This window comes from Asterias rubens, chromosome 14, assembly GCF_902459465.1.
Source record: "Asterias rubens chromosome 14, eAstRub1.3, whole genome shotgun sequence".
Classification (NCBI taxonomy): Eukaryota; Metazoa; Echinodermata; class Asteroidea; order Forcipulatida; family Asteriidae; genus Asterias; species Asterias rubens.
Window position 1 is genome coordinate 1,759,618 of NC_047075.1, and position 26,561 is coordinate 1,786,178.

At 37.6% G+C, this 26,561-nt stretch overlaps 3 protein-coding genes across 3 annotated transcripts; 2 read left to right on the plus strand and 1 right to left on the minus strand.

The window, feature by feature from the left end:
• The first annotated feature begins 1,944 nt into the window (after nucleotides 1-1,944).
• On the plus strand, nucleotides 1,945-9,921 carry LOC117299708. The gene is made up of 4 exons (XM_033783263.1): nucleotides 1,945-1,962; nucleotides 5,529-6,418; nucleotides 6,850-7,008; nucleotides 7,382-9,921. The coding sequence occupies exons 1-4, from the start codon at nucleotides 1,951-1,953 to the stop codon at nucleotides 7,440-7,442; spliced, it is 1,122 nt and encodes a 373-aa protein (XP_033639154.1). The 5' UTR covers nucleotides 1,945-1,950; the 3' UTR covers nucleotides 7,443-9,921.
• Nucleotides 9,922-11,538: 1,617 nt separating this feature from the next.
• Nucleotides 11,539-17,993, plus strand: LOC117299541. Its single transcript, XM_033783087.1, has 11 exons — nucleotides 11,539-11,545; nucleotides 12,232-12,375; nucleotides 12,920-13,007; nucleotides 13,241-13,380; nucleotides 13,486-13,675; nucleotides 13,815-13,994; nucleotides 14,603-14,730; nucleotides 15,108-15,310; nucleotides 15,878-16,422; nucleotides 16,884-17,067; nucleotides 17,892-17,993. The coding sequence occupies exons 2-11, from the start codon at nucleotides 12,246-12,248 to the stop codon at nucleotides 17,991-17,993; spliced, it is 1,890 nt and encodes a 629-aa protein (XP_033638978.1). The 5' UTR covers nucleotides 11,539-11,545; nucleotides 12,232-12,245.
• A 3,371-nt stretch (nucleotides 17,994-21,364) lies between these two features.
• On the minus strand, nucleotides 21,365-23,130 carry LOC117299429 (ribonuclease kappa-like). The gene is made up of 2 exons (XM_033782966.1): nucleotides 22,845-23,130; nucleotides 21,365-21,878 (listed from the first exon to the last, which is right to left on the minus strand). The coding sequence occupies exons 1-2, from the start codon at nucleotides 22,917-22,919 to the stop codon at nucleotides 21,660-21,662; spliced, it is 294 nt and encodes a 97-aa protein (XP_033638857.1). The 5' UTR covers nucleotides 22,920-23,130; the 3' UTR covers nucleotides 21,365-21,659.
• Between the last annotated feature and the right edge of the window lie 3,431 nt (nucleotides 23,131-26,561).

The window sequence follows — 26,561 nt, forward strand, 5'->3', positions numbered from 1 at the left end:
GATTGTATACAGGATGTGGGATAATAACATCATTGCTTAATTTTAGTCTGACAGCTTGCACATTATTTTCTCAGTAAAATATTTGTCAATGAATTGATTTCGAGACGTCGCGTGTGAGCTGCTTTTAAGGACAAAAAGTAACTAAGCACAACAAAATCATGCTTAACAGAATAAGTTTACCAGATAAAATAACATGGCACATGTACAATCTTTGACTGCTGGTATCATGCTTATGTTTGCTTAGCAAAAGAAAAAGTATTTTCACCCACACATGCTTGATTTGCTGAGATGTTGGATAAAGAGCCATTCCAACAGCTTTATTCCACGTACTGCATCTATTTAGAACTCCTTGTCTGTGTGAATGTTTCCCTCCATCCTACAATAGAGGAATATCAAATCCTATATCTTCATCAGCTGAGGTATTTTCATCGATCTTTAAAAAATGTTGTACTCTTGTTAGCCCAAAGAGCTTCATGTTAGCCTTTTGGGGGGCAAACTTGCATTACAAAGAAGAAGAAGAAAAAGAAGATAATGTTATGTAATGTTGTCCCCCTCCTAGTGTTTTTTTTTTTTTCATTCTGGGAATCTCAAGAATTGAATTATTTTAAATGATTTCATGGGAGGGGGATTTAACACGTATCTGTACAATAACAAATTGTGTTAGGACATGAGAACAAAATATTGATTATATTTTGTATTTTAATTTATTTTTTTATATTTTTGTTTTTCGACATCAAAACACAATGTTTGCCCAAGTTGTAGCAATTGCTGAGACTCTAATATCGTAGTGTAAATTCCATTGAAATTCCATAAAAAAAACAAAATATTATGTTGTAAAGAGTCACAGCGATTCAAGCTATCGGCACGTCTCAGAAATACCACAGGATTATTCCGTTATAGTGACAAAATATTTTTTTGTATACAAGGGTAATAGCGATTCAGACTTTTACCTCAGAAAAATCCAAGTATTATTTCATATAGTAAACAAAATAATATTATTATATTTCAATCAAATAGGGATAAATGATTTATAATCGCAGGAAAATCCCATGATAATTTCAAAAATGACAAAATATTTATTTCGTATCCAATAGCAACAGTGGTCCAAACATCCCATGATTTTTCCGCAAGTCAAAAAAGAACATTATTATCTTTCAATCAAATAGGGGACAACTGATTTAAAATATACCACAGGAAAATCCCATGATAATTTCAAAAGCGGCAAAATATTTATTTCGTATCCAGTGGCAGCAGTGGTTTAAAAAAAACATGATTTTTCCATAAGTAAAAGAAAATATTAGTATCTTTCAATCAAAAATGTAGGGGACAACTGATTTAACCGATGGAAAACTGATGTAAACCGATGGAAAATCCCATGACAATTTCAAAAATGGCAAAATGTTTATTCCGTATCCAATAGCAATCCCATGATTTTTCCATTACTTTACAACTTTATAACCAGCGATATTATATTATTTCCACGCAAGAGGACTTCTCATGAATATTCATTTGCTACTCCATTCACAAGCACGAATATACCGCGTACGACCCCCCTCATGAATATGCAGTATCAACTCTCACACAGAGCGTGGCGGAGTGGAGGGCCTCAGTAGTTTCCGCTTTGCTGGGTTTCCCTGATGACATCACCCCCAACAAATAAACCCACTTCAAAGAGATTACAGGTCTGACGAAATGCCTTTGTTTTGGGGAAGTTAATCGGAGGGGGGAATACCCCGTAAGCTTCCAGTTCGGTTGGGAACGTATAAAAACCAACCCTTCGTTCCTGGATCCACAGCAGTTGCAATATTCAGCCAAGCAAGATAGCATTCACTCTAAGCTAACAAGATACACTTTAGCTGCTGTGTCGCCAGTACATACTACATACAGTGTAAGAACAGTTACAGCATCATCGCCATTATTAAGTACATGATTATCTTATATCCCAACAGCATGCATTTAAAGGTAAGCTCAACCATCATCGAGATACAACTTATTTGTAATTACATTATTCCTATTTTTACGTTGTTTTGAAAGTATGCAAAGCAAGTTGGTAAGACACTGCTCTAGAATTGCAAGGGTCGTGGGTTCGAATCCCAGCCGAGTAACATGCCTGTGATATTTTTTCACAGGACTCAGGTAAGTACTGAGTATACAGTGCTAACACACATCAGTGTATGGGTAAAAACCAAAAATTAATACTTATGTTTGTGCTACCTGTGTCATATTCAAAAGCTCAATTCAATACCACTGAGACAAAACTTAAAATGTCCTGTTGCATGCTGCTTTAAAAAGTATCTTTAGCAAAAGTTTTATATTACTGTATACCACTGAGATAAAAAGCTATTTTGTTTAGTATACACGTCTGTGATCATTTTATGCCATGCTGCTTCAACGGTATGCAGCGCAAACGGACAGATAGCGTATAGATAAGAAACTTATATATGCTTAAAGATGCTATGTCAGATTTTTGGCCGATTTAACCAAACAAAATTTGATTTAAAATTCAATAGGTATTTTGATTGGGGTCGAGAAAGTTACAAGCTTTTATTTGAGCCATTGCTCGAAAAAGTCCGCCAATTATTAGTAGCACTGGTGAAATAAAGTGCTCAAAACCGACATTATATCACGTGACCAATTCTTATTTTTGACATGGTTCCTGACCATTAAAAGTAAAAGTTAAACTTTTTTTCGTTAGAGCTGGTGATACTCTTTGAAATACCCTTCACTCAAAAAAAATCTCTTTTTTAATGTTTGGGGCCAAAAATCTGACATAGCATCTTTAATTTACATGTGTGTCCAAAACACGTGGTTTTGGAAAGTATGCTGTGCAAGCAAGGGCTCAAGTATTTTAGCATCGAGATTAAACTTAATTGTGTATTACACCTATGTCATAGTTATTCATGCTGCATGCTTTGAAAGCATGCATGTAAACATCTCAAAGATACCACTGAGACAAAACTATTTTGATTGAAAGTAGGCTGAGAAAAAGATAAATGCTACCCTGAGAAAAAAAAACTTGTTTTCTAACTAGTTGTGTCCTATTTCTATTATTGCTTTGAAAGCTGAGATAAAACTTATTTTTGACACATGTTTCCCAATTCATGCTGCTTTAAAAGTTTGTTTGAGCAAAACATCAAGTAACTACCAAAATAAAACTGTTTTTCTTTTTTTCTACCTGCTTAAAAAGCTTGCTGAGCAAAGTGCTAATTGAGCTACTTTTGTGAGTACATTTTGAAAGCAGAGTTGTAAGTACCTTTTTCACAGAGTTGTTCCTATTTCATGCTTCCTTAAAAGTTTGCCGAACAAAAGCTCAAGTATTGTAAAACTATCTTTTGTATTGCACAATCATGTAACTTTAATTGACCAATAATTGAGTCAAAATTTTCACGTTGTTATTCTATGCATTTGTTGGGATACATCAATACACGTGAGAATACTGATCTTTCCAAATATTACCAAAGGTGTCCACTGTCCAGCACCTTGAAAAGCCTGCAAATAACGCCAGTACACAAGTGGTGGTCGGTTACTGTGGTTGTGCAGTGAGCTGTGACCAGGTAATCCGGGACTTTCCCTAACGTTTCCCTTTCATGTCAGCCTTTGTGAGGTAGCAGCATGATGACGTAGTTTCATTCAATAGGGTTGGGTTATTGTTATCTAAACACTTTGCCACAAAACAAATGCAGGTTTCCCTAGATAACCACAGGTATAAAAGCTGGCAAAATGATGACACAATCCGGATATGTTTTCCCAAAACTTAGAAAACAAGTTGGAGATAAATAAGATAGTGCTATGGAAATAAACCCGGTGTACTTCTAATTGATACATGAACTGAGACGTCGCGAAGTGGATGTCATTATTATTTGTAGATGGTAAGAGTCAATGTATATACACATAAACTATGCTTACCAGAATAAGGTTACCAGTCGAAAGACCATGTCACATTGTTCGATCTGTCACTGGTCAGCTGTTGCTTAGCAGGAAATTGTGACGAACCCTTTCGGCTTAAATCAACTCTATGAAATTTAACCTAAATTGCATGTATTATAGCACTGGGGCCACCCCGGGCGGGTCGCATGGGGACATTCGTTTCTATGTTAAAAAATGAAACCCTTAAAACAAAATTAGGAAACAAATTGAGGATGGCAATTACGGAATTGCCGCTGTCGTAAATTTTATTTTTCTAAATCAATTAAAAAAAGAAATCCTTAAAAAAAAAATCAGGAGTTTTTGCGGGATTGCAATTCTAAAATACAAGGAAAAACATTCCCGGGATGTTCCACAACCTTAGCTGATTTTTAAGGCTATTTAATTTGAACCAACCTCACAAAACCTGGTCGTAAACCTCTCAACATACAGGAAGTATTATTACATACGTCACAGATTTACTTCTTTCCGTTTCTATAATTACCCCAGACCACAATTCACAGACAACAAAAACCTATTCATAAACTTTCCAAACAAAATCGGCAGGTAGGTGTCCATGATCAGGTACCTTGATACCTACGTCACAGAGCGATGGGATCCGTGGTCAAACGAAGGGCAACTTATACTTCCGTTAAGTCTTTTTCAATTGCATCATAATTTAGTATTGTTGTTAAGTTGCGGGAGTTTTACTTACAAAAGAATTTTGTCGCAGAATCATGGGTGGTTCTGGGACTTTGTCCCCCTTTTCAACTGGGGTTGATGATGTCCATAAAGTGTTGTGCAACGAGGTTCCGTTTTGGGTAAACCCAATTATTTTGACAATCGCCATAATCATAATTTGCTTGCACTTTTTTCACTTGTAAATAGAGGATGTCGTGTTCCTGATCGCGCACTTTGCACCTTACAGTACAACTATACTCTAATACAAGAGGAATGTACTATACACCATATAGATAGATAGATAGATAGATCATCAGGGCCCAATTTAAATTTTCATCAACCTGTTTTAGCAGAAAATACTGATTGACAAAATGTTTTGCTAAGCAAAAATTGAGTGGGGCTCAGATGTGACCCAGATGGCCGATCGACCTGAAACTTGAATATGGGTTTGTCAATTTATGTGTATGGTGGATAACATGAAGTTGATGCTTGCACTGCAAGCATTGTTTTTGTTAGCAAAATAAATTCTGTAATGTTCCTTTTCAATTCAATTCAATTCAATTCAAAATACAGTTTTCATTCTTCCCCAAAAATCATCGACAGTCTACATTTACTACGGAGAGGCAAAAATAACATTAAGTCTGCAGGATAAAAAGTGTACTTAATAAAGTATGGGGCTGTTTTGATATGCAGAAGCTTAAAAAAAGCAGACAACGAAACAAAACAAACAGACACTAGACATGCAAACAAAAGGAAAGACGAACATAAGACATGACAAGGCACAAGATAAATCGGAGGAAATACAACGGGTTCATAATTATTAGCGACAAAATGGCAGACACGTTTAAGCAGAAGCAACACAAACTAGTACCAGGGATTCTTGGAGATATATAGCTATTAATAGAGATTCACTCAGTGACCTCTGACCTTTCTTTTCGTTACAGAACACCATTACTCAACTCCTACTCGTCCTCTCCCTCGCATCTCTCTCCATCTGCCATATCATCAGACGAGATGCCATCGAGGATACATCCGTTGCCATAGTGACGGGGGAACCAAGTCCCAACGAGCTGGCGCCCCTCGAAGACCACCCGAACGACTTGACGGAAGACTATCTTGAGGAACAAGAAGAGTTGACAAATGAGTTGGGATATTTTCAACAACAGGGAGAATCTGAAGAGACACACGATGTCAGCAGCGAGGAAGATGACGAGGTAGAAACGTCATTGACGTCACATGGTGACGTAACATATCATGACGTCACAACGACACGTCACACCATTCCAGGAACTGTGGAGATAGAGACATCTTCAAGTAATGAGACAGCCCAAGCACAAACTGCCATCACAGAACAACCACAAATAGACGTCTTGCCGAGCACTAACGCAACATCAACAACACGCCAAACCATTCCAGGCACTGTGCAGATCGAAACATCTACAAGTTATGAGACCACTCAAGCGCCCATGGGGGATGTCTTGCCCAGAGCAATATCAACATCACCACATGGCTCGAGCACATCTGCCCCGAATGACGAAGAGTTTTCCCTCCACAGCGAACCTTGTTACGAGCCCCCAGCCCAACGGCTGCATCTCAGCTTCAAACAGAACAATCAGAACGTGAAATTCCCCGCCCTAGCCATCCTCAAGAAAGAGAATTTTGACGAAGAGAGCAACCAAACAGGGGACGATGAGTCGACTGGGGAACCTCAAGGCCAAAGGGACTATGTTAACATGACGTGCCCCACGGAGTTGCTGCACGTTTCTAACCATGATGACGTCAGCATGAGGAGTCTATGTCCATGGACTTATGTTGCGGATGTAGATCCTAACCGGTGAGTTTTATAACAAAGTTCCACACGGTTCTAGCCTTTTGTCAAGGCTTTCGTGGCTTGGGCAGCTTCGTAAAGCTGCGATCCAAACCATGAAGGCATTGACACAAGGCTAGCAAGGTCGGCCGAGTTCCTTATCCAAAGTAGCCTTTCGCTCAAGCCTTTTGCTCGGACAGCTTCGCAGAACCGTGATCAAAACCTACAAAGGCCTTGACAAAAGACTAGCAAGGTCCCAGTGCCTCATCCAACATTTTCTGCTTATTAATCTAGCATGTTTAACTCTAAATACCACAATTCAGTATTTCTTACTGCGAGTGTCTTTTTTTAACCAGTTTTTTTATGAAATAAATAAGCCATTAGTATTATAACAAAATATAGATAAAAAAATATTTTGTCTTAAAATATATTTTTCTTTGATTTTTTTCTTCTTCAAGTTACCCAAGTAGGATCATGTTCGCTGTATGCCGCTGCCCAGAGTGCATTCGAACCGGTAGTGGCGAAAATGGCGAGTTCTCCGTGGACAACACATGCCGCCCAGTTTACTTCCGTATGAAGGTGCTAATGAAGGGTAACTGCGTCAATGGACTTTATGTGTAAGTATTTTTATTTTTTTGATTAAAACAAGTTTTTAAATTTAGTTTTAAAGGTGTTACACAGATTGGTGAGGATAAATACATCATTGGTGAATTATAGTATACACATATTGACTGGCAACGAGGTAACTATAGTATACGTCTATTCCCACGAGGGACTTTGAGTGACCAGAAGAGCGACCTATTCCCGAGGCAGAAGGCCGATGGAAATAGGCCCCTCTTCTGGTCAATCACAATGCCAGATGCTATTTTTATTCAAAACATTGCCTAAAGTGCAATGACCTCAAAGTGGCCTCAATCTTCTCACGACGGCAAAAGTTTCACTTAAATTGTTCTATCATAACTGAGATTTTTGTTTTGTTTTGTGTTTTAGGTACAACACAGAATACCAAAGAATCCCAGTTGCCTGCGCATGCGTACGACCCAAGATCTAAGCAACCAACCGCCAATCGCAACAAGGTAAAATTTTCTTGAAGGCAATGCCGTTGATTTCACCAAATTCTTTCTAACTTAGGATTTATCATAAGGACTTAGGACGAGTTCAGTTCTGTATCCGAAAACGTTAGGACGCATTGACCTCATCCTAAGTTAGGACGAGTTACTTGTTGTCCTAACCTACCTCCATGTCCTAACTTACTCGAGACAAAATTAATCCCAGGGTTTCGTGAAATCGGCTGCTGGGCACGTTTTGTACAACAAATGTTTTTTCTTTCATCTTCTTGCAACTTCGATGACCTATTGATTCAAGGCTGGTTACTTTTTGTAAATTGTCAAAGAATCAGAGTGTATCACATTGCTATAGAATAAAATAGAATAGAATAACAAACTTTGGGCTCAGTTGGTCAACGAGGTTGCAAGAGGAATATTGAAATTACCATGCCTATATAAAAGTTCAAAAAGCTACTAAGTTAACTCAACGCAGGCTTTTAAAACAAATTTTCTTTTCATATTTATTTTGTTATATATATTTTTATTATGAGAGTACTTAGTTTCTTGCTGTGCAAGTAAGAAAGCCAATGGTTAACACAGTAAATAGATGGAATACAAGTAAACTATGCCTGGTGCATTGCAATAATTTGTCAGAAGATATATATTCTTATAAAGTATTCAATTGATTCTATGCGATGAATGAAAGTTAGTTACACATTGGAAAAGACGCGGAGGGGAAATACTTTAGCGAGGTCTGTATTGGGGTAATAAGTTTCTTGCAGAGCAACAAAACACCCGAAATTACCGAAAATAAGAGGCAACAGAAGCGACAGCACAACAAACAACAAACATGATCTATGCCTGGTGTATTTCAAAAAGATCTCATGAGAATTGAATTATTGCTGATGTGCAATGAAGGAACAAACTTATGAACGAGGGGGATATGAACAAATAAATACTGTCATACCTGGTGCAATGTAATCATTATGAAAGTTTCAAATCAAAGTATTTAATTGATTGTTGTGTGATGAAAACAAATCTGTTTTCATTTTTTGAAATATTGAATTCCTATTCCTAAATAGAGTGTTCCATAAATTGTGATATTCTTAAGATATTCTCACAACAAAACTCAGAAAATTTCAATAATTAGATTTGTGTTCATTTTGATGTTTGCTTTCTGATCTGATCAGATTTAATTCATTCTGTTGATCGGAACTTAGTTAAATTCAGGGAAAATTGCACAAACCGCTTAACAAAAAATACATAATAACTACCGATTGTCATTTACTACTCACGCTGAAACGTCAGAATTCTTGTTACTAATTTATACCTTATTTATGTAATTTTAACTTATATTTCAATCTTGTAGTTAAATTTAATGTTGATGAAACAAACTGTTTGAGAGTTCCAGATTGCAGAGCGATCTCCGTTAAAAACGTTCATAAAAATTAATGTGTTGTAAATAATGTCGAGTAGTATTTATAATCTTTAGAAAGAGAAAAACGGATTATGTGGATCATAACACGTTATTTGTATACAAACACAGGCAATTTTGTTCTGCCTTTTTGAAAATGAAGAACCCGTTGCCTAGTTGGTGACTTTCGAGTATGTCTGTTTTAAGACATTTTTGTACTATCTCTAATACTAGTTGCTTATTGTTGTTATAAAAAATATTGTTAGTATTTTCATTTTAACTGGATACACATTTCGTATACTTATAAAAAATAGCAATGACCCCTTTGCATTATGACGCCACATGGTCAAACACAACCTGGGGTGTGTTTTCGTGGTCGTTACCAGTAATTTCTTTGGTTGAATTGGCCATTCATGGTTAATCACTGGCCATTGAGAGAAAAGGTTATTTGCTCCGTATTCGAAAACGCACCCATGAGGTCGAAGGAAGCCCTATCATTGGTTGAGAGTTGTGTGACGCGTTGCGTTCGTTTCTATTGTTTGACCTTTAGCGATAGTGGCTGATGCAATAAGGGTTGTGATATAACATCGGTAGTGGTTTTAACTATAATGCACATTTCAAATGTGAAATATTTGTCTACTGTTAAAAGAGAATGGTGCGAGATTATACTCGCTAATAGTTTATTGAGTCCATGTCTTATGGACATTGGCTTTCAGTCCATGGCTTTCAGTATGTTCAAGTAATTCAAACCCCTTGTTGATATTATTCAGAAAAAGTATTTTATAGAAAGTTTTCAGGAAGAAAAATACAAATTATTTGTCATGTCTTTGTAAAATGTTTAAGTTAACCCCGTTTAGAAATTCATTATTATTGTGTAACTATCAGTAGTCCGCGCTTGCGCAGACTGGGCCCCTGTCTTTATCCGCATGGATCGCCTCGAAGTGTGACGACAGCTGTTCAGGCTTACACTAGGTCTCTCTAGACCAATTGCATAACGTACATTGTGACGTCATTTGGAAGTGGTCTATCATGGGTGCGTTCGTTTAGCTTCCCTGGGTCGACCCCGGTGTGTGGCGGGTTTTTTTTTCCCAGGACGAACGTGGGTAATTATCTGCACACGTTCGTCCTGGAAAAAGAAAACGCCACACACCGAGGTCGACCCGGGGAAGCTAATCGAACGCACCCTATAATAGTAGTGTATTCAGACAGTATCATAACATAAGTGTATTCAGAGATTGGGTGAGTATAGTCCTTTAAGAACATGAGCGTTTTCAGAAAAACAAAATTGTTTTTTTTAATAAAAAGTTCTGGTATAATCTTATTCTAAACTTAACTTTGGTTAATGTATTTTTATTAAGTGAACTTGTAAGAGCGTGTGTTTAATAAAATATTAGTTTGTTTTCAATCAGAGAAAGAAATAAACTTTGGTTTTGCTTTGAAATAACGAGATCTTACGTATCATTGATTGTGTTTGTAGTTTGGTTTTGAATTAGCACATGGGAGGTTAGTAGAATATTACATTACGGGGTTTCAAACTGGGTCTCAGCTATTCGATTGATAAGCAACTTGATATAGTAGATGTTAAATTTGCATCGGGGATAAAGAATATTAATTTTTATTTAAAAATAAAATTAATATTCTTTATCCCCGATGCAAATTTAACATCTATTATATCGTTGCGGTACCCGCTGCCAAAACATGATTCGAACTGCCTCTATAGCTACCGGGCAACCTCGGGAGTCTAGTTGGTAAGACACACTGCTCTAGAATTGCAAGGGTCATGGGTCGAATCCCACCCGAGAAACATGCCTGTGATATTTTTTTTCACCGGACGCGGGAAAGTACTGAGTATACAGTGCTAACACACATCGGTGTATGGGTAAAAACCAAAAATTAATTAATAACTTGATATAGGCCTAAGTTTGAACCCCCAAAAGCTGGGGCCTGACTGAAACCAACAAATCTAAGATGGCCGTCGGAATTTCCCCCCGGGGGTTTCATCATCACCTGACACATCAATCCAACTTTAATAACTGAGACAAAATCACAACAAATTGGAAGAGTGGCCTGGGCCCAATTTCATAGAGCTGCTAAGCACTAAAAGTTTGCCCTAAGCATGACATTTTTTCCTTGATAAAACAGGAATACCAACCCAATTTCCACGTGATTTTCAGGATAAGCAAACAACAGCTGAATACCAGTAACAAGCAATATGAATGAAACAAATTGAAATTTGTTGGTAATCCTGTTTTTATCAAGGAAGAAATTTCATGCTAAAAGGTGATTTTCACACCATTTTCAGGACTAATAGTGTACCTGAGTGTTGGTCGTTTACAATCTCTCGGGTAACGGGCCACCGTTCTTCATATCACATTATTTGCAAATATTACGTAACAATCCGCAAGTACAAACATGAAACATCCGTGCAATTACACTGCTAATAATTCAGCCGCCTGTTTTATTATCAAGTGAACAAATAAAAAAAAACTCATCTCCCCCTGGAAACTGTTGTTAGGATTCTACACACAGGCAACGTACGGACCGAGGAGACTTGTACCGAGAGCAGACGCGGAAACACGGGTTAAGTCTCGGCGTGTAAACAGCGGCAATAGTCGGTGTTTTGGGGCACAATCTGTCAAAAACCAGGTTGTTTTTGTTGCTTACCAACTGTCTGATGTGAGTAAATCAAGCTGGGTGAGTAAAAAGTCATATAAAATTATGTATTTTGATATGTTTTTAAAAGTCACGTTATTGAGCAGTGGCATACTGCAAAAAAAAAGTTAATGGCGTGACGTTTCAAATACCTTTATTGACAAAATCCTACAAACCCTAACAACACTACCCGAGCTGTAGAACAATGCTCATTATCACAGCATGCAAGGGCAGTGTTACCATTTAATATTGACCTAAACAAAACATTTTTGAAGACAAAAAACGAGAAAAAAAACATTGCCATAGGGTTACTATGTTCAGAGCGATTGCTAAAAGGGTCAGTACATTTACTGAATTCGGTAAAACGCATAAACACATTACCTGGGCCCAATTTCATAAAGCTGCTAAGCACAAAACTTTGCTAAGCATGACATTTCTTCCGTGATAAAAACAGGATAACCAGCCAAATGTCCACGTGATTTACCAGTAACAAGCAATATGCAACAAAAATGGAAATATTAGTCGATAATCCTGTTTTTATGAAGGAAGACATTTCATGCTAAGCAAATTTTTGTGCTTAGCAGCTCTATGAAATTGGGTCCAGGGCAGCATAACTATGTCCAGTGTAACACTATCTGTGCTATGTAGGCAGTTAGACATTTCCCGTGCATTATTGATTCGGTCTATTTATACTGCCCGGGCTTTAATTATGTGATTATGACCTTCAGTGTTTCACAGGAATATGGCCAATATGTACGCAAGAGTTATAGCCGTTACTTCGGTCCCACCTGACCAAAGAGCCGACAAAGACATTGAGTTACTGCTTCCATGGTTTAAACGCAAAACTGAGCTGTTTTCTTCATTGCATAACGGTAAGGAGTAAACAAAACAACAAACATGTAGGAGACAGCTTGGCTTAAAGCTGACACTGATCACCATATGCCAGTAGTTTTCGTTTTGGGCGAGTAAACCCCATGGCCCGAGTCAAGCAGTCGTGTGTTCTTAATTCCATATTAAGAACAAAACTTCACTGTATAACATTTTTCAATAAAAAACAATTATGGATCCAATAATATAGACTTTGAGTCTGATTAAATACCTTCATGAGCAACAGCTACCCATCTGCATATTCCTAGTTAATAGCAACAAAATATAAAGTGCATTTCTTTATCTTAATGCAGTGTTTCTTCATCATTATCGATAAATCAATAAATCAATCAATCAATCAAAGGTCATTGTAGGGCACCAACAAATTTTTTCTTCTTCTAATATTAAGGCGCTGAAGCACAGTTGGATGGTTATTAAGCCTGATGGAACAGGTGAGCTTTATTAAGGAGTGTCTTGAATGAGGTGAGTGAGATGGCGTTTCTAATGTGTAAGGGTTTCCTAATTTGTTTTGTATTTTTGTTCCTACAGATGTAACCAAGGATATTATCAAGAACTGTGTGTTTCGCAGATATGGAACAGATGACGTCATCATAAAGCAGGGAGACAAGGGTCATAGGTTAGTATCAGAATTAGTGTCACATTTAGAAGCTAAATCAAAAGCTTCATTCAAGAATTCTCAACAACACATGACATGTTTTTTTTTTCACCCATAGCTCAGAGTAGAATTTGAAATCCGGATGGTCTGTCTCGGTTTTGGGTAGCAAAGACGACACATTACAGTCTAACGAAATCTCTCGTTATAATTTTTCTTTTAAATTTGATACATTTTCAACCTCTTTCTCATGACAGTTTTTTCATCGTGTTAAACGGTTCAATATCAGTTTACATCGCCGCCGACGAGGATGAACCTTCTACCAGCACCCCCAGCGATGACCCAGAACAACCCAGAACCATTAGGGATGAGCTGGGCACATGCGTGAGATCACTTGGTAAGCTGATGATCAAAATCTCCCACCCCCCCCCCCCCCTTCCCCATTTATGACTGATTTTGTAAAGTTAATAATCTTCGTAATTATTATGTTCGATTTTCACAGGCCCTGGTACGAGCTTCGGTGAGCTTGCCCTTATCGACTCCGGGAGCATTCGGAAGGCTTCGGTTATTGCCGATGAACCTTCGGATTTTATCGTTGTTGATCGGAAGTTGTACAGCCGCTCGCTAAAGGTCGCCCAGAAACGAGATCTTGAAGAAAAGAAGGAGTTTATAGAAAACCATCCTCTTTTTGAGTATGATTTATTTGTTTATAATTTTTACTAATTTAAACTTAAACATGTTAAACCAGCCAATAGCACAGTTTTTAAAAGCATACACTCGTCATTGATTTGCTTAGTTCATCCCTACACCATTTTTTTTCTTTTAACGTAGTAAGTGGAAGGCTCGACACAAGTCTATTCTTGCGTTGAGTTTACGGCGCAAGAGGGCGCTATTTGGAAATCGTTTGGTTCAACAAGGAGCAGTCGTACAGAACTTGCATTTCATCTTAAAGGGACAAGCAAAGGTGTCGATATCTCCATGGCGACAACCAAACCGAATGATTATCGAAAGGCAAGTCATAGAACATTTATTTTATTCATTTGAGTGTTTAGTCATTTGCCTATTATTACATTTTCTAGGAGCTCTGGTGATGGAAGTGACATCAACGTCTGTTGAAATAAGGGAAGAGTACGAAGGATGTCATCATCGCAGACCTTTTTTTTGTGTTTAGAATGACGTCATCGTACGTTTGTGATGTCATCCTGCAGTAAATTATCCCATGATCTGAATTCGGATGCGGCACTTCCAGAGCTTCGTATATTTCTTTATCTAGGGTGTGCCTAAAAATTGGCTCATCATACAATAACAACACGCAAGAGTGCCCCCACTATCATTTTTTTCTTCTTTTCATTTTCAATCTTTAGACAAAAACCTATTTAGACAGGGGCTGTCAAGGTTATACACAAGTTTAAGACTGTCGTCTTGAGATGTGTAAAACCACAAACCCCTATCAACGATAACAATATAATTAAATAACTATAAAGACGTTACCCACCCAACCTACTTTTCAAAGTTAATCAATATTTATGTCACATTACATTTTTCTCCGAAAGTGTGAGTGTGTATAATTATTATGTCAACGAAATTAATTCGAAAACGAAAATTGTTTCAACACTCAGAGACTTTGAGCAAAGGCCTGCAACAGCAATTAACGGTACCAAAACGACTGAAACCAAGACTAGGTCAAAGAGCGCCGCCAACGATATGATCATCGATGTTTGCACAATTGGCCCAGGGGACATAATAGGTAAACAAGACTTTGAAGAAAAAATTAATTATTGTTCTTTAACCATAATATAAGAGTTCATGGGCACTATGACAGATAATTCGTGGTACCTTTTTCACTTGTAAAAAATTAATTAATTTCAATTGAGACACTGGCGAGAGGGTTACTTGTTAGCACCTAAATTAATACGTATAACCAATAAAGGATGTACAAAATGAACTTCGTTGCAAGTTTCCTGGCACGTGGCACGAAAGTGTATTATGGTTTTATTTTTCAATTTCGAACTCATTTTAGCCTGCCAAAATTCGTCCACAAAAAAATCGGTAAAACAAATGGGGTGATGCCAGCTACTGCAAACTATTATAAAACATAAATTACACTTCTTGATTTCCCCAAAGGTGACTTGGAGGTGGCGTGTGACATCTCTGCGCATGTGCAGACTGTCACGTGTCTCGAAACTGTAGACACCTTCTTGTTAGATTGTGATAATTTCAACAAGTTGGTGACGTCAAAGAAGAATACAAACACATTGGATGAATTGAGAGTTGCAGCAAAGATTAAACTAACAGGACGGGCATACAGAGCCCAAAATGAACCGTTGGTAATAATAACGCTAGGTGGCAGCAGACATACCGGGTAAATTTCCATTGTTTACGTAGTTCTGAACATGCGCATAATTCTGAGAACAATGGATTTACCCGGTAAGTCTGCTGCCCTCTATCGTCCCAGAAAGTCTCCCATTAAGAGAAAAAAAGTTACTTGGTTGTTATTATCCATTAGATTCATACTAGTATACATTTAAGGTGTGTTTTGATTGATGGTTGGTTTGTCTTTAAAAAGAAATAGAGGAAACAATAAAGTATCCTGCCTCAACGTCCAGACAGGCTCGATCCGTAATAAAATGCAATGTGGGTGTTCCAACCATTAATAAATATTGTGTTTGGTTGTTCACTATTTTCCGGCTTGACTTGGACAACGGAGTAAGCCAAAAATTGTATTTCATTATAATCCCTTGTGGTTTGTATTGATATAATGATTGATCACACAAAACATGAGAAGTGTTTGCAACAAAATCTGCCAGCTCTACAATCAAGTACAGTACATACAGAACAGTAAACCGATTTGGGGATAAGTTATACTAAAGTCTTAAAATTTCACCGAATTTCAGATCTCATTTTTGGAAACTCTACTCAAGAAAATCACATCAGGAGAACCAACCCCAGCATCTCAAGACGACATGCGCCCTGATTACTGGATGATCCATCGAGGTCCTCTCATAGACAAGATCGGACCAGGGTCACTGTACCATCGAGTTCAGATGCTGAACGAAAAGTTGCGCCGGAAGAGGGAACGGCGAGAGAGGCAGAAGGCTGTTGAAAATCCAGGGGAGAGTTCTTCGAATGAACTCAACAAAATTACAGACGCTAAGATTAAAGCTACAATTCATCCAGAGTTTATGTCAGCTTTTGTAGCTGAACAATCAGAACGAAATGAAGGAACAAAAGCTGAAATCAGTCAAATAAGCAGAGTCCCATCATCACCATTAGAAATTAAGTGTAAAGACGAGAGACAGGAATCCAATGGAAACCAACTCGGGGAAAAGCAAAAAATTCATGGAGTGCCCCAACTTTTCCCAACACTGCCTGAGAATAAATGGGCAACACATAGACATCCATCGACAGCAAATAGCAGCAGTGTGCAGCACTTTCATAGGTAAATTAATTTTACTTAATACGATTTAATCATTTTGGTTGGAAACATTTATTCTGCCACAGTCGTAGAATTAAATAAATCACCTCAGACTTTTACATGTCCTTATTAGGCTCATGACAATCTTAAAGTGCGATAATATTAACTGCGAAGCAAAGTATGATGTCAAAATAAAAATTACAATGGTTGTGACAACTCATTAAAAGATGAATGCTACATGCATCTTAAGATGAAATCTTAAGGGACAATGGCCTCTCCCATTCCTGAAACTATCTCAAAATCTGTGGAGTATGCAGTACCGGGAGCCATGGCCGCACAGAATTACTTATCACCCATATCAACAATCTCCACCCTCACAGGTATAAACTTACTCATGGGTGAAATGTAAATTTACCTACAAAAACAATTGTCATGAATTGGATATAATTTTTCTTATGTTTTTTATAATTTATGTCTTATTATAGGCGAAGTCCTTCCAGCACACAAGTTACTATTCCTGCCAATTTCCTAAATCAAAATCACCGACGAAACATTTCTAAAAGTGTGACAATCAGCAGGACAGAGAGTAGAACACGATGGGTGAGGTCGGCTCCTGCAACGGTATCAACATCCCCCAATGCACGCCGGACACCGGAAGACTCTGATGAAGTACGTAAAATCTTGAATCATCTTAAAGGGCGAGGCCGTCTTTGTTTTGCAAAGGGCACTTCCATTGGAAAAACTTAAGGTCAATGGGAGACCTTTGAAGGGGCACCAAGGCCAAAATACCAGGGGCAACAGAGGCCATGGCATCCATGTAATTCAGGCCTGATATTGGCGACTTAGGTTTGGTAAGAGTGTGGTTGATATTGGAGTTATCAACCACCAGTTTTTTTCAGATGAACTAAAACTATACTCAACAGAGATAATGGTGTAACTAACCTAAACACTTTCAACATGCCAAATTCCGAATAATAGGTTTGGTTTTTTGAGAGGATAATTATTATTTTGTCTGGGTTTTATTTTATATATATTTGTTTTATAGAGACGGCCACAAAGTATTGTTGAACCTTACCCAAGGCCCACAACAAGCAAACTAATCGTATACACGCACGGGCGAATTAAAACACACCGTTTACAAGTGTATAATAAAAGCCATAGGCCTCTCATGGGATGAGTTGATGCGGAGGTTACTCTGCAAGAGGGCGCTATTTCAGATTATCGGTCTGATTAAAAGCCACGATCACAGACGAACCATGATGGGTTGGCAACATGATTGGGTGGTGTGTGTGGCGTTGGGGGGGGGGGGGTTGCAGGGGGGTTGCAGGTTGCAGATTAACCTATATTATTACCAATGGCTTACGAGTGTGAGAGAGCGTCTTATCTATTTATAATTATTTGGGATCATTATGTCACCTAACAACATGTACAAGCCAGGAAACTTCCCTACTTCAATTGTACTACTAAACTATTGTGTTTGTTTTGTGTTTCAGGTTTGGCAAAGACAGTACAGCGCGGCGGAATATAAAGGCCTAAAGGAGAAGCTAAGACTTCAAGAAAAAAGACACATTCGTTATCTATATTCCCTCTGGTAAACTTTTACATAGCAGCCTAGAACGTGGATTCAAATTTGTAAACTTAAATTCATACTAAGGATGTGATAATTATAGACGCACACTTCATATAAAAGCCAACCGAAAATTTTGGAAGAAAACAGGACTTTTAGAGACATTTTCAAAAAATAATGTCAACACACCAGAGTTCGGTAATTCGGTGCAACTTTAAAAAAGGAATTGACGACATCAGTTATCAGTATGGCAAGAAGGAGGCCAGATTAATTATGTGTGATTCAAATAATACAATTACAGTATAGCTATTTTTGGTGGAACAAAATGAATGTGGCACAATGGACATTTGTATTGTTGTTTGTAAATTTTATATTCTCACATATTAATTATATAAATTGTCTTTCATTACAAGCCCTTACAAATTATTGTTAACATAAGTCATTAACACAGACTTTATACATAATAGTGTAACTATATTCACATGGTATCGAGAACTTTCTTATTATTATTCAACCACAAAAACTTACACGACGTTACAATATTCCATTAGATGTTACAGTTGTTGGCTCAAATACAAAGTATAGAAATTTTAAATTTCATGTATTTTTATATACTTGACGAATAAACCATTAAATTCAATGCAATGTTTCTAAGTGAACAATTCAGTAACCTCAGTCATCGGTTAGGCTGAAAGGGGAACTCTCATGGTCACAGTGATTGTGAGTGTGTGGCCAGACATTGAATAGTAGTCAAGATTTAGTACCAATTACTTTTTTTGCTTGTAATCTTGTATGATAACGATGGTAAGCAAAATTGTTTTGTGCTTAGCTTAATGTGGTGCTTAGCAGCTCTATGAAATTGAGCTATGGTGTTAATGACTCATCCACTACTAAGCAAGGAATCATTAGTTGTTCAGCTAAGCACAAGTTAGCAGGTAACTAGTCACAATATGAAACATGTGAAATGGTAATTTGACTGGAAACCTTTTGTTTAAGTACACCAAACTATTTTGTGCTATCTAGTAGGTTAATGTGGTATTAAATGTAGGTTTATGAAAACGAACCAGCGTAATAAGGACTCACTCACTGGTAAGCAAGGAATTCAACTGGTTGTTCAACTGAGCACAAATTAAAGCAGGAAACCAGTAACATATATGAAATAGTATTTGCATTTGTTGTTGTTATGGTACCATACTCCAAATTGTTTTGTGCTGAGCATCATTGTGGCGCTTAGCAGCGCTCTCTGGCTTCTATTTCTATGGATTTTTATTTATAGGTTCAGACAGACTGATGTCATCAGTTTTGATTCATGCAACAACAGGAAGTGATCAGAGTATTATATGATGCCATTTCCGTTTGTCTCTGAAGGTCAAATCAGGCTGATACTAACAGTTTTATAATTTTAACAAATTATAAAAATTAATATCAACTTGCATGCCTAGCTACACCAGGCCTGATACTTCACGGAGGCAATGAAGGCGATTGCCTCCGTGTCCCCTGGTCATTGCCTTGGTGCCCTTGAGATGCTCTAGTACAAATTTGCAATTTCATCATAGGGAGCCCTTTACCAAGAAGAAAATGCCTTGGTGCCCTTGCCCTTGCAAAAAAACGAAGCATACAGCCTTGCTACACAGTTGACAATTCAAAGATGAAACCGACCATCAATTATCTCTACAACAGAAGTTACAGAATTACCTGTTTGCCAACTATACATCAATAGTTTACATTTCACAAACAATGGGCTAATCAAATAATAGAATATTGCTTGTAATTTAGTATTTTATAAAAAGGATATTGTCCCTGGTGATTGCCTTGGTGCCACTTGAAATATTCCAATAGAAAGTTAAAATTTCACCATAAATATGGCCTTTACCTCGAAGAGAAAAAATTGCCTTGGAACACTTGAAAACGAAGCATCGGGCTTGTATAAACACCAGTCATCCCCAACTCAGACGATTCTAGTTTCAAATATTTGTCTTCTTTGTAAAATTGCGCAAACATTGTATTAACTACATCACATTAAATACATGTAACTTCCAAAAAGTAACCACATTTTGTTATCATCTTTTCTAGTATAAATAAACATCCTAAACTCTAAACATTGATAATTGGTTTTGCATATAAACACTTCTCAGGGGACAAAATAAATCTTTTCACATGATTCGTAATTGTTGTTTTTTTCAGTTGAGTTTTTTTTCAGTTGAAGACTTTTTGTGAGCAGAAATCACTCAACTGTTACACTTAAAGTGGCTGTTTCATCATGATCAAAGCAGCCCTGCGGCTGCACATAGAAATATGAACGTGTATCTAGTTACAGCACATGTACGCATGCTCTCCATCGATTGATACAGAGGGGCCCGTACAAACAGTAACTGAGTTCATAATTCTATGTACATGTACAGCCACGGGCCAGTTTGATCATGACGTCACAACCCCTTTCAACCAAATTTTCTTGGGAAAAAAAATAGTTGAAAAAAAAAGAAGTTTTGATTGGATTCTTCGACAATTGTTTTTCTTGACACTGCCATCACACTATACAATAATAAATTGATCCTACATGTACATGAGTATCAATCTTAGTTCCTCTGGACCAAAGCATGTTATCACTATTGAAGTATCGACAACTCGTGGCTTAAACTCATCTGAAAAGATGAGTGCTGTCATCTTGCGTTTCGAAGTAACCCATTCTTGCAGAAGTTGGAGACCTCTATGCAGCCATTTATTTCCCATCACTTTCCAAACTATTGGCAGGAGAGTTTGACACACATATTCACAACTATTCAAACACTCGCAACAGTGTTCAATCTTGTTCTAGCACAAAGGGAACATGACAAAGATGGTAGCAGAGCTAAAAGGGTCTTAAATCATCTACAGTACTGCCATGAAGCAAAATTAAACGATCATCTTTTCAGAAATAAATTTTATATTTTCAAACTACATATCTGATGGGGGTGTCCAGGCGAAGGAGGTTGTTGAACTTGACGGAAAATCTTGGAGATCATTTAAAGGCAGTGGACACTATTGGTAATTACTCAAAATAATGATTAGCAAAAAACCTTTCTTGGTAACAATTAATAGGGAGAGGTTGATGGTATAAAACATTGTGAGAAACGGCACCCTCTGAAGTGCCATAGTTTACGAGAAAGAAGTAACTTTCCACGAATTTGATTTTGAGACCTTAGATTTAGAACTTGAGGTCTCGAAATCAACCATCTAAACGCACACAACTTCGTGTGACAAGGGTGTTTTTTCCTTTCATTATTATCTCGCAAATTCGATGACCGATTTTGCTCAAATTTTCACAGGTTTGTTATTTTATGCATATGTTGAGATACACCAACTGTGAAGGCTAGTCTTTTACAATTACCAATAGTGTCTACTGCCTTTAAATTTTCACAGGTTGGTTATTTTATGTATATGTTGAGATACACCAAGGTAGAGGACTGGTCTTTGACAATTACCAATAGTGTCCACTTGCTTTAAAGCAAAGGGAATTTTGAGTTGAGTTGACGATTAATTCACAACATTGAACTGCTGCTTGTTGACTCGGAGCTGCCAAGCAGAGAATCATCTTTTCAGAAATAAATGTATTATTTTCCTGTTCAATTGAAGGACGCCCAGGTAAAGGAGGTCGTTGACCTATCAGGAGATCTTTTCAAAGGAATGTTGCGTTGAGTCGAGAAAGTCTCGTTGATTAGGACACATTGAACTGCTGCTTGTTGTTCACTCGAAGTTGCCACACAGAAAATGCCAGCCACAAAACGTAAAATCCAGCCGCAATAAAACAGTTATTTGAGACGTCCGTGTACGCAGCTTCCAACGTTGCTTGTGTCAGATTGGCCGGAGACTCTGGAAGAGGTAGGTCTTCGACGAGGGCGATAGAGTTAACCCTGAAGAAAACGCCGAGTAGAAGCTATGGATGAACAAAAACAAAAACAATTCTGAAACAGGCATCTGAAATAGGCTTTGTAATTGTAAGGTCATTCTTAATAATAATAATAATAATAATAATAATAATAATAATTCCCTTCGTAAAATCTAACATAACATTGACACGATGGGGCCCCAAATGCAGAAATAAACATGCGTGCCAAGGCAATAAGCCTATTGACCATGGTATGGAGGGCATGATCATTGTGATTGCCACTGGTCGTGGAACTAGGGGGAAATAATTACCATAATTCCTGTAATTCTAAACTGAACGGAAAAGTTTCCGTATGGCGCCACCACTTTTTCATTCGATATGAAATAATATAGTATCTAATTTACCTCAATGAGATATCCCTTTTTCTAAAAAAGAGTGAAAAAGTGGTGGCGCCATACGGAAAGTTATCCAACTGAACATGCTATGATGAGTATGAATGATTATGAAATCATTATCCTGATTGATTATGGCATGCAAATAACAATATTTTTCATTGGAAAGGGACTCACAAAGGACCCTCATAAAACATGACTGCTGACCCAATGTACTGTTCTAGCATGTCTAGTATTCCTTCTTCAGTTTGCTGAACATTATGTATTATTTCACATGCAACTTGTGTTGCACTTTATTTTTTATTTAATTTTTCAAAATGATTGCAATGTTATCATCCTGATCATGGAGATAGAAGTAGTTTCATCATGGCATGCATGTCAAAAATTGCCCCTTTTCAGTTGCAACAACCCAACAAAAAGATTAACCACAAACCAATGGGATAACTTTCCGTATGGCGCCACCACTTTTTCACTAATTTTTACAAAAAGGGATATATCATTGAGGTAAATTAGATACTATTTTATTTCATATCGAATGAAAAAGTGGTGGCGCCATACGGAAACTTTTCCAACCAATGTATAAACTGAACACAAATAGAGATTGAAAAGCCATAATACTTACCAACATAACAACTCCCCATATACTGACCAGCGAGCAGCAAGTCGATAGCTTTGGTCCACAAATCTTCGGTGCCATTTTGATTTTTTTACCGGGCGGTTTTCTCCACTTCTCCTACTTACTAACGACCCTTTTATGCTCGTTTAACGGTCTATCGTTGCTCTGCATTAGCATTAAGGATACAAGCTAACGTTTTCTTTGAAACAACCACAATAATCGTCTAAACTAAAGCGACTTATTCTGATCGGTGACTGATACAAAAGTGTACAGTTTTACATCACATCCGATTTTATTGACTACATCTCGAGCTTAGACTCTATCCGATAAAGGGAGGTCAATATAAATTGACCTTCTAGACTCTTTACGTGTCGATAAGATGTATGTTACTCAAGGACGGTAAAATGTATAAATCAATGTAAAATAATTTAGTAGCGTCTGAGTTTCAAACATGTGTGCATGTTTCAGGACGTATTTTTATAGAGAAAGTACATTGGTTACATTATGTTAAATAAACAGATCATAGAGCAAGTAGATCAGGCGCTTTTCCAGTTAAATTATTTATGAGAGAGAGAGCCCCACACCGTCAATTAAAAAGAAATTCCTATATAAGCACCAGGAGTTTCATTATAAGATTTTTAGTACGAGATAGTTATACATGTTATGGGTTCATTAGATTGAGACTTGACTTGTTGAAGAACTATTTGGGTCATGTTCAGTCCAAGGGGAAGTATAGTTACATGAGTTGCATTATACATTGTAACTGGTCGTCAACAGAGGGCGGTATATAAGATGAGTAGTATACAATCTCAACAATACATACTGATGTTTCTTTATATCACAATAGCGACTAGACCACAAGTCTAATATAAGCCGTCGTATGGAAAGCATCCTTATACCACATGTGTTTTGCAGTGTTCAGTCATGTGATCTATCTCAGCACAATGACGTCATCTACAATCAGATCAATGATTTTAATTATGGAGTTAATTTTTTGCTGCTCAAAAGCGGCGGGGCATTATATCTTATTCGTCTTATATTTTTGGGGACGCAAGAATTCGGTATAGTGGCAGAGACATTTCTATGCATTGCCTCGCACACGGAAACATCTTCCGTTATAAACTAGCTGGGTGTAGTGTAAATGCACTTACGTATGCATTAAAGGTACACACTTAAAATGTATAGGAGTTTTTCTGATCAATTATGACAAACCTTGTTGCTTTCCTAAAAAAAAATCATATGTTGTTCTCGGGGCCCAGCGATTAAGGGGATATTAGATGATTATTTCGTATCTAGCTCATGATCACATGCTTCAAACGAGAGGGCGCTGGGAAGTCCAGTGGCTCAGTTTTCTTGATATGTGATGTCTCATGACACATAGGATCATATGTTTTGTTTCATCTCTGTCTTTAGCTTGTTTAGAGAGCCACTTTGCGCTTCATGGCCCCCGGGGCTGGATGATGTTTCCAGCAACTGTTGTAAATATTTCTCATAACACTAAGCAAGATGTGAAATTTGGGGATGTGGTATTTTTGGTACGTAGTTGAAGTCATGGTGGGCAAGTACCTTGCAGGAATCGGACGTGAAGTAAACGTTTTAAAATAACAGCCAATGTTTACACTAGGCTGACTTCTAATATTTTAAAACGTTTACTTCACGTCCGATTCCGGCAAGGTACTTGCACGCCATGAATTCAACTACGTACCGAAAATACCACATCCCCAAATTTCGCTTCTTGTTATTTTGTCAACGAAAATATTCACTACAATCGCTGGGAACATATCCAGCCCCGGGGGCCATGAAGCACGTAATGGCTCTCTAAACAAGCTAAAGACAGAGATGAAACAAAACACAATTATGATCCTATAGACGGTGTGTCATGATGAGACATCACATGTCAACAAAACTGAGCCACTGGACTTCCTGCAGGTACGAATATTGTCCACAGCTTAATGGAACAAAACTTTAGATGGATACTGCACTGCCTAATTCTTATCAACTTTTGCTAATGATGAATGGGGGCACATCTCAAAACTTGTCCAGCTTATTACTTTCATAACTCTTGAAATATATAATTACACACAAATAATGTAAACTTTCCTAGTGACCCAGTGTAGTATTTGCCTGCCACTCAGACTAGCTGCAAAAATGCACAAGGTCGCACATAAACAAAGTTCAGATGGTCTATCTATAGGCCTATAAAGTAGTCCCACCAATTTTATAACAAACATATAGGTCACTGAAGTTTGGGTAAAACAAAGACAATTAGACCACGGTTCTCAAAAAAATTCAACACAGCAAAGTAAAATATAAAACACATGGTGCGAGTTGTTAGCTTGAACATGGTTGAAGATTTAAACTCTTTTGACCTAGTTACCTTTGTCCAATTAATTTGGAGCAACACGGCACAGGTGTCTACACAATAGCTATGAGTCCCTTTCATTCAATGAGTGGGGCTCTCCACAAATCCAACTTTGTATGGATGGATTAATGGTCTACTCTATTATTCGAGTGTATCGAATTTACGACGGTATAGACACATTCTTTCAACAAAAATAATGGCTTCAAATAACACACTGTTAGCATGGTTAGCCATGCTTGACATCATGTATTTGTATTTTAAATTAAATTAAATTAAATTAACATCGACAACATTTTGGGGAGGGGGATTATTTATCATTATTCTCTTTTCTTTTGTTGAAAACAAATAATAACACGATTGCCGTGATACGTTTTGTTTCAGTTTGCCTTGCAACTCACCCCCTCCGCATGAGTCAAGTTTGACTCTCCCTTTCTTGCTATCTTCCTATCCAAAGATTCGCTCATTCGACAACAACCAGCACATTATATTCCATGCGAGTCTTGAACACTCCTGCAAGCTCCAACATATCTCCTCCCTGCGACCAGTGCTACACACACGGAGTCGAATAGCATACAAAAATAAAATGGCGAATTCCGTGCCTCTCAATCTTGCGTTGCACTGAGATGAAACTCCCCACAAACTCTGAGAGTGTTGGTATAATAGTTAGTTCCGACAATACCTGCTCACAAAGTTAAGTTCACTAATTAATTATACTCTGACAGCCATGACAGCAGCAAGGAGTCCGACAGCACATAATCATGTAGATGCTATAGTATCTCGAGGAATGTCACATGCCACCTGCACTAATTACAATTGTCGAGAAGTAAACATGAATTCCCTCCAGCGAATTATATTATTCCAAGCTTGAGACGAGCCCTTTCTCGCGACTGTAAGTGAATTGACGTTAGTCTATGTTCCGTTGTTTCCACACCTGTGAAGAATATTTCCGAATCTCTAACAATTGAAAATAAATTCCTGTAATTTGAACAAAATTACATTCGCGGTCAACCTACAGCCGTCCATTACGGGAAAAATCAAAACTTTGAATGGCGGAGTGCACTTTTGTGAGCACTTGTGTATCACTACGCGACATTTTCTTCCATTCACAACCGTAAAATATAAACATTTAAAGACAAAGGTTGAGTTATTTTCTGCAAAATAATTGTATAAAGAATAACTTAATCGTAAGCAAAACAATTTTTATGTTCGTTTGCTTTTGTTTTGCATGTAACAAGGGGACTACTTTCCTTAATTAGAGGCGAGTGCATTTAAAGGTTCTTCGGTTTCTTATCGTCACAATTTCCTTGAAGAAAATGTTGTCCGTGAAAAAGGGGGAAGAGCACATTGGATCAAAATTTCTT